Source organism: Juglans microcarpa x Juglans regia, chromosome 2D (assembly GCF_004785595.1).
Source record: "Juglans microcarpa x Juglans regia isolate MS1-56 chromosome 2D, Jm3101_v1.0, whole genome shotgun sequence".
Classification (NCBI taxonomy): domain Eukaryota; kingdom Viridiplantae; phylum Streptophyta; class Magnoliopsida; order Fagales; family Juglandaceae; genus Juglans; species Juglans microcarpa x Juglans regia.
Genome location: NC_054596.1, coordinates 14,534,134 through 14,543,064, shown reverse-complemented (window position 1 = coordinate 14,543,064; position 8,931 = coordinate 14,534,134). Strand labels below are relative to the sequence as shown.

The 8,931-nt window shown below is 35.9% G+C and overlaps 1 protein-coding gene across 1 annotated transcript; it reads left to right on the top strand.

Moving 5' to 3' along the window:
• Nucleotides 1–3,489: 3,489 nt before the first annotated feature.
• LOC121251263 (sulfate transporter 2.1) lies at nucleotides 3,490–8,669 on the top strand. The gene is made up of 12 exons (XM_041150622.1): nucleotides 3,490–3,978; nucleotides 4,078–4,126; nucleotides 4,247–4,454; nucleotides 4,557–4,731; nucleotides 4,854–4,919; nucleotides 5,038–5,268; nucleotides 5,374–5,500; nucleotides 5,712–5,998; nucleotides 7,426–7,619; nucleotides 7,754–7,848; nucleotides 7,983–8,059; nucleotides 8,197–8,669. The coding sequence occupies exons 1-12, from the start codon at nucleotides 3,589–3,591 to the stop codon at nucleotides 8,344–8,346; spliced, it is 2,049 nt and encodes a 682-aa protein (XP_041006556.1). The 5' UTR covers nucleotides 3,490–3,588; the 3' UTR covers nucleotides 8,347–8,669.
• Nucleotides 8,670–8,931: the final 262 nt, after the last annotated feature.

Genomic DNA, 8,931 nt, shown 5'->3' with positions numbered 1-8,931 from the left:
AAAGATTACACAAAAATAAATTCACAAATTAACATAGCTTGATGTGGTTAATTAGATTGTAAAATTACTTTTATTGTGGGATCTCTTTGTACCTATAACACTTATATATATATATATATATATATATATATATATATTCATCCTATCCATGAAAATGAAATGCATGATGTAGGATCATGAAAAAAGGTATTAGTGTAATGTTTCCCAAACTTCCTTAATGCTAATTATGTATGAAGAGTTATATATCTCTCTAAACTCTCATATATGTAATAATAAACTACGCAGACAGCTTGAGATTAAGGCCTCGTTTGAATTCGAAGATGAGTTGAGATGAGTTGTGAATAGTAGTGAGATGGGTTGTGAATAGTAGTAAGATTTGTGAGTTAAAGTTGATGAATAGTAGTGAGATAAGTTGTGAATCCAAACCGGGCCTTTTTTTTTTTTATTTTTTGATAATCAACTTTTCATTAAAACCATAAAACATTACATAGCATTTAGATCAAACCAAAGAGCATGATCAACAAAACCAGGGACATGTTCCCACCACATTTGAATATCAACAACATTCCAAGCATATCGAGCTAGCGTATGAGCCACTCCATTCACCATTCGATTAACGCACTCAATGTTAACCTCCTGGAAATATTGCATCAAGTCTTTTGCCTCCTTGATCAAGTTGCCATTAGGTAACAGAGAATCCTGATAAGACTGTAGTTCCTGTACTAAGAGCAGACAATCAGATTCAATGATAAGCTTAGGGATGCCAAGAGGAATACAAAGCTGCATCCTCTGAAAATACCAAGCGACTCGACAGTAGTAGCTTCATCAACTTTAGCTTCTAGTTTACTTGCTGCCATAACCACCTTGCCTATATTATCTCTTAAAACCAAACCAATACCAGCTTTCCTCATATTTGAAAAAACTGTCCTATCAACATTAAGTTTCAGAAAACCCCTTGGAGGTGACTGCCATCCTAATATCAGTAGAAGTTGATGCGCTTATCTCATTAAAAGCCTTATGAAGAGACAATGCATAGTTAGTTGCCTCCAACGAATCAATCAAAATCTTCGCTATTTGCATCTTATATCGTCTAAACCAAATACCCCAGCTTAGCACAAACAACATTGTAAAATCTACCTCGGTACCTGGATAAAAAAAAAAAAAAAAAAAAATCTCACAATATCCATGAAACTACTGTCAGGTTGAATCTGCAACAGTAGTGGTACAAATTTCTGCCAAACTACTTGAACATGTGAGCAAAACAGCAGTGATGGGTAACGTCCTTGCAAAAATAGCAGCCATTATCCACTTCTACCTTTTCCTTTCTCAGACTAGTAATAGTTGGCAACATATCCTTACAAACTTTCCATGCAAAAGTTTTGATCTTCCTAGGAACTTGCATTTGTCACAGTCTCTTCCAAAGTCTCTTGTCTTGCATGAATATTGAACTTTCCCATCACAATTTGAACTTAAATTCTAAATCATACGATAGACACTTTTGATAGTAAAGCTTCCACTTAACTCTTCAGTCCAGATCCACTTATCCACATATTGACTAAAAGACAACCTAATCTTAAGAATTCTGTCATCAGCCACCATTGGATTGAAGAGAGCTCTTTACCTGATCAACCTTCCATGTTCTGGTATCCTAATCTTAAGTTCTTTTTAGTGTGCACTATACGTTGCAAATTAAGTGGAGGATTGTTCTTCAAGAAGAGTTCTGATTCGTTATAATCAGCTTCGAACTTTAGTGCATCAGTATGCACCATTAACTGCATAGACGTAGACAACTGGTCGCATGTCGTTGTTCTTTTAAGTTTTTCTTCTTGTTGTTGGAAAAGAGTTGCGAAAGCTGGAGATATACCTAATTAAATGAGGCATTAAACCTGGGGGAGAAATCAAAGGGAAAATGGTAGTGATACTGTGATATATACCTAAAATGACAGCTTAGATACCTAGCTGTACTAGTTTTGGGTGCTGAAAATAGTGAAAAGTGAGCAAACGAAAGGCATGCATACATGTATCCAATATTGGGAAACTTAAGGATCAGGAGGAGTACTACTTCCTAAACTAATGGAAAATACATATTGATGTCCCATATCCACCAGCTACAGTCTATCCAAAATTATCACTACCAAAGCATGCGCCCTGATCCAACTATTTGATTCTTTTCTCTTGGTACTTTTGGGATCATTAATTATTCAATAATTACTCTTCAATTGATCTTGAAAAAAATTCAAAAAAAAAAAAAATTCTTGAAAAAAATATTAAACCAAACATCTCCTTAATTTTCTCCGACGTTTATATATATAGAATATTAATTTATTTAATAACCAGCACGATTCTCAATATCCAGGAATTATCATCAGTGATGGAATAGTGCATGGCACGACCAGTACTATAACTTGGTCAACAGCGCGCTTCCTTCGCGTAAAGATGGAGTACTGTTTAATTTGGCCCCTATGGAACAATCCAAACAAGGCTGGATACTATAGTAATTAGCTAGAGGTGTGAATCTCATGCATCCTTCTTTTTATAAAAGTACTAAAATCTTGTACAAATCATTACTACTGCATGCCCACTTAGAATATATACACACACACACAGGAATCGTTACAATACAAAGATTATACTTCGTATTAATAGCAATTAGTCAGTAATTATTTCCTATAGGCGCATATATATTTGAGGAATCACTACAAAACTGAAAAGTTTGGCAATCCTAGACAGACAATTAATTAACTTATTAGATTAGATTACAGTACTGCATTTTTATCCGTTATATATGGTTTTGATCAGTATGGTCATTAATTTTATCATTTTATTAAGAGTTATGTTATTTACAAATTTGGTGTATGACACACTATTTATTTTAATTATACGCATCAATAATATATATGCATGCCTAGCCGGCCAGTATATATATCAATAAACAACTTACAAATTTTTTAGACAGTACTCGCCTCCAGTACTTATATCTATTATTATTTTATTTATTTATCTTTTGAGTCGGAGGGGGGTTGAATCCAAAACCTCCATTTTAGAAGTTTGAGTGTTATGCTATCAGGTCATATACCTTTGGCTGATTTTATTAATTTAATGCATCGGATAACTCAAAAAAAGTTTGGCAATCTCTCAAGATCGAACTTTCAATTCTAGATCTGTCACTATTATTAAAATATAATTAAGATCCAGTACTCTTATGATCTAATATCGTAGTACTTCTAGATCGCTAAACAAAATGGAAAATCAGTTTGGTGTAGTTATGTAACTCCTTAGTATTAACATGAGTACTAGTACCGTATATATCTGTTATATGTTATTTGAAAAGAGTTTGGAATTTAGTCTACAACTAGCGCACCCACGTGTACTTTATACCTAATTGATTTGTAAATTAATCTGGGCCCGTACGTAATATTTTATTGTATTAAGAAAAACATTCTCCACCATCGATCGCACCTTTTCTTTGTGTTTATAAGGTTCTGCAATGGTCCTAGCACTTTTGCCTCAAACTAGTGTGATAATCTTCGTGCATACTTCACTCTGAGAGTGAAACAGCTCTTTCACGTTCCCCCAAACACTTCAAACATGGCTGCTTCAGCCATGGAGACCTTCACACCGGAGGAAATTGTTCCCCCAAACACTTCAAATATGGCTGCTCCAGCCATGGAGACCTTCACACTGGAGGAAATTCCAGACCTTGAGAAGAGTGGCCAAGCCGAAAGGGCTCAGTGGGTGTTGAATGCACCCGAACCCCCTGGTCCATGGCGTGAGCTGATTCATTCTGTAAGGGAAACACTTTTAGGGCCTTGTGGAAACAAGTTATTGGCCCTCAAGAATCAGCCCGGACCGGAACAAGTTGTTTTGTTCTTGCAAGGGATATTTCCTATCCTTGTTTGGTGTCGAAGCTACACGATGACAAAATTTAAGAACGATTTACTGGCGGGTCTAACTATTGCCAGCCTCTGCATTCCCCAGGTAAACAACATACTACCTGGAGATCATGACCATTAATCAATACAACATGAATAAGAACTAGTTTTTGCTATTGTATTAAGTACGTGGGTTTCAATGCAGAGTATTGGATATGCAACTTTAGCAAAACTTGATCCTCAATATGGTCTCTGTAAGTGACTTAATTTAATATTGAGTACAAATGATTTGGGTAACTTCTTGCTGACATACATGATCATTATATACGGCTTTGTGTTTAACCTATGATTTGGTTGTACGCAAATCCTCCTAGACACAAGTGTGGTACCGCCTCTTATTTATGCTGTAATGGGGACTTCAAGAGAGATAGCTATTGGACCCGTAGCTGTGGTTTCACTGCTTTTGCCCTCGATGATTCAAAAATTACAAGATCCTTTGGCTGATCCAATTTCCTACACAAAGCTTGTTTTGACAGCAACTTTCTTTGCGGGAATCTTTCAAACTGCCTTTGGACTTTTCAGGTGAGTGTTCTACTTGTTGATGTTGGCCTAGAGAACATCTGACTGACTAGTACTATCTAATCATTGGTTTCCTTCGTTCTTTTCTCTTAAAAAAAATTACAGATTAGGATTTCTTGTGGATTTCCTCTCCCATGCTGCTATTGTCGGGTTTGTGGCTGGTGCGGCCATAGTAATTGGTCTTCAACAACTGAAGGGACTTCTTGGGATCAGTCACTTCACCAACAAGACTGATATAATATCAGTCGGAGAAGCAGTTTGGAGATCAGTTCATCATAACGTATAGTTGTTTTCCTCTTTTTTCCTTCTTTGTAGCGTTTTGAAAAGCAGATATTCACAGAGCACAATGAGTGAAAGAAATGTGAGAATTTATTCTTATTCTTTGTGCTTTCTTGATTTCAGTGGAGTCCTTACAATTTTATCCTTGGGTGCTCATTCCTGAGTTTCATCCTATTTACTCGATTTCTGGTTAGTGGCAGTGATAACTTTTAACATTTTTTTTTTTTTTTTTTTACCTATGCTAGCTCTAGTTGAAGTCAGTGATCTCAATCAATTTTCTTGTTTCATCCTCATTTAATTTTCCCAGGGTAGAAGGAAAAAGAGACTCTTCTGGTTGCCAGCCATTGCTCCTCTCCTCTCTGTTATATTATCGACTCTAATTGTTTTTCTGACAAGAGCGGACACACATGGCATTAAAATTGTAAAACACATCAAAGGAGGCCTCAACCCAAGCTCACTTCATCTGTTACAGCTCGATGGCCCGCAGGTCGGAGAAGTGGCAAAAGCTGGACTGGTTGTTGCCGTTGTTGCACTCACGGTTGGTGACCAACTATTCTATTTCCAAAGAATAACTGAATTAACGAAAACCTTAATTAACCTAATATTCCTGATCATGTTAATGTCCAAATATCAACCTGATCAGGAAGCGATTGCAGTTGGGCGATCTTTCTCAGCAATAAAAGGATACAACCTTGATGGAAACAAAGAAATGGTTGCCATGGGCTTCATGAACGTCATAGGTTCTTTCACTTCTTGCTATGTTGCAACCGGTAATTAGCTAGACTTCTTTTAGTTAATAATTATTCTTAATTTCCAACAAAACCATATTAATTAATTTAAACATTTTGATTTTAGAATTTTAATTACATATTTCATATCATTAATTACATGATCATGAGCACTAGGCGCCTTAATTAGACTTTTGTTAATTGAATAATTAATCCATGATTTAATTTATATAATATTATAATATGCGCGCAGGTTCATTCTCACGCACTGCCGTAAATTTCAGTGCTGGTTGTGAAACTTTAGTATCGAATATTGTGATGGCAATTACAGTGATCATATCATTGCAATTATTCACAAGGCTCTTATATTTCACTCCAATAGCAATCCTTGCTTCAATAATTCTTTCAGCTCTTCCGGGACTCATTGACCTCACTGCAGCTTACAATATTTGGAAGATTGATAAGCTAGATTTCCTTACTTGCATCGCTGCATTCTTCGGTGTGTTGTTTGTATCCGTGGAGATTGGCCTTCTAGTTGCGGTAAGCTAGCTAAGACATCATGTTTAATTTCCTATTACTTTTTGCATGTGTTTACTATTTAGTCCTAGCTCTAATTAGTTTAATGGTATAATATATGTTTGATCTGTAAAAGCCCCCCATGAAAAATAAAAGCTGATTATATAGTATTTATTAACATGAGCTTATGTTAAAAGAACATGGAGGCCAGTCGGCCGCCTGTGTCAATTATATATAAACAATGCCGAGCCCAAAAGACAAAGTGGAAATAAATATTAAACAAAGAATTGGAAGAAAGAAAGAATCACAGCCTAAGACATAAATATTTCAACTCCTAGCTAGCTAGATAGTCCATTAGAGCACTCTAAGTTGGTGGAAAATACTTATCTGATGTTACAATTAACCTGCATGTCCGTGGAAAAAGAATCAGCCTTTCGGAGGCAGCTTCCCTATTTCCCTTTTGAATCCCTTATTAATGGAAGGCAATTTTTTTTCACAAGAAAACAAAAGAAGACGGTACTGTACTTTTATCTAGCAGAAAGTGATCAGAAACTAGCACTGCATATGACAAGTATAATATTATAATATGTCAACAACCATATGATGGTCATATGTAGTTGGAAGTCAATTGATTAAAAAAATGGGTGAATGGTTGTCTAGAACTTAGCAATTTTAATTATAGTATAGTACCCCACCATTATTAAATCTAATAATTAATGGCCTGTGATGCTACAAGAAGACTAATTCGCTGCAATGGGAGATCAGATTCTAGATCTAGAGACATGCACCAAACATGCTGCATATTATATTGCATATTGCATGATTGAATATTGTGTGATGTAATTGGTGAATTATGTTAGACCACCCTTATTTTTGCTGGTGGGTTCGTTGGCCCTCGTTCTAATGACATGCACCGAGCACCATGAAACGGGATTTAATTGACAACTAAATAGTGGACCATTAAGCTTCACCAGTAGTACTACTACGCGTATTGAAATAATACAATTAGCTAGTTTGTCTCATTTGATTCTCCAATCTATTGTGTTTTTAACTAATTAGTTCGCTTAATTTATATGTGGATAATATTATATAACAACTTACTGTAGAAAGTGGCATCCTGCTGCTAGTTACTTTGGGAGGACGTTGTTTTCACAATGAAATTAAACAAACAAGACTTTTTTTTTTTTTTTTTTTTTTTTCCTGACGAGTGGTATTCTTTGGTTTGAAAGAAAAAGTAATTAAGCACGCAAATAAATTTCCCAAAAAGAGGTTGGAAAATGCTACATAAACTCATAAATAAATAAATATATATATATATATATATATATATATATTGCTGGTGATGATCATCTGGTGATGATCTCATAATTAATTATATATAGGATTGATTGATTATCCCCTTGATCATGTGGTGTAATACAAGGGGCCGGGGTACTGTCGACACGTTGCAGGTAGCAATATCGTTTGCAAAGATTATTCTCATATCAATTCTACCAGGCACAGAAACCCTAGGACGAATTCCTGGAACTGATATGTTCTGCGACATCAATCAATATCCCATGGCTTCAAAGACTCCTGGGGTCGGAATAATCCGTGTCAAGTCCGCCGTGCTTTGTTTTGCAAATGCTAATATCATTAAAGAAAGGTACGTTCATATATACTAATTGACAAAATATACAAATTAATATATATATAATATGTACACGACAAAAGTTCAAAACTTCTTATCTATATCGATCAATAACTATATGCATGGTACTCATGTTATGTTTGGTCAAGCATTATGAGATGGGTTACTGAAGATCAAGCGGAGGATACAAAATTAGCAAATGTAAAAGGTCATAATTATAAACTCCTAATTCTGGACACATCAGGTAAGTGTTACTGGCTACCATTATTAATTAATCATGATTACAAATTACATAAATAATATGGGCAAGCTGCCATGCTATGGAAGGCTCTTATTGTGAGATTGTTCTTTTCTTTATTCCGTGTTTTGTGATGGTAGGCCTAATGGACATCGACACATCAAGCATTGCTAGTCTGCAGGAGTTGCATAAGAATCTCACTTCACATGGAATCGAGGTACAGCACTGATGACTATTTTATTGTCGAATCTTTTTTCTAAATGTTAACCCCCCCCCCCTCCCTCCCTCTCTCTCTCTCTCTCTCTCTCTCTCTCTCTCTCTCTCTCTCTCTCTCTCTCTCTCTGATCTCTACAGTTAGCCATTGCCAATCCAAGGTGGCAAGTCATGCACAAGCTAAGGTTAGCAAACTTTGTGAGCAAGATTGGAGGAAGGGTCTACTTGACTGTGGGAGAAGCTGTGGACGCAGCAGCTCCTGATGCAGAAAGGGCTACTATTCAAGCGTGAATGATTCTGTCAAGAGAACGGAATTAGGAAAATAATAAATAACTAAAGTCATGTTACTTTTGTTGAGTAATTTCTCTAGCTAGCATGCATGTGTGGCCGAGTCCCATAGTACTTGTACTGTATAAAAAAATGGGACGAATATCAATAATGAGACGATGGCAGCTTTGATCTCCTTCTTTCTATTAGACAAACGTACGGGAGGGAGGGAGAGATGGGGGAAAAAATGTTCAAATGTTTGTGAATTTGTTGTTGCTGATCAGTTTTCTGTGATGGTGATATGTATGTAATCATGTACGTGTGAAACTAGTGTTTTGAAATATTAATGATCATGTGTGACATAAAAGTGTGCCCTTATGTTATATATACGTGTAATTTTGTTCAGATCTGTTCATTGATCTGAAACATTAACGATGTAGGTCGTGAAATTGACTGATCACGAACGGTTTCATCCACTACCAAAATGTCAACTCTATGTTTACCGAACCCGACAGAACTGGCACTGTGAATCATTTCATCGATCGATGCTGCTTTAATTGGTTTTTTCTCATCCATATATCAATTCGTGCTCCAAACTATATACAATAT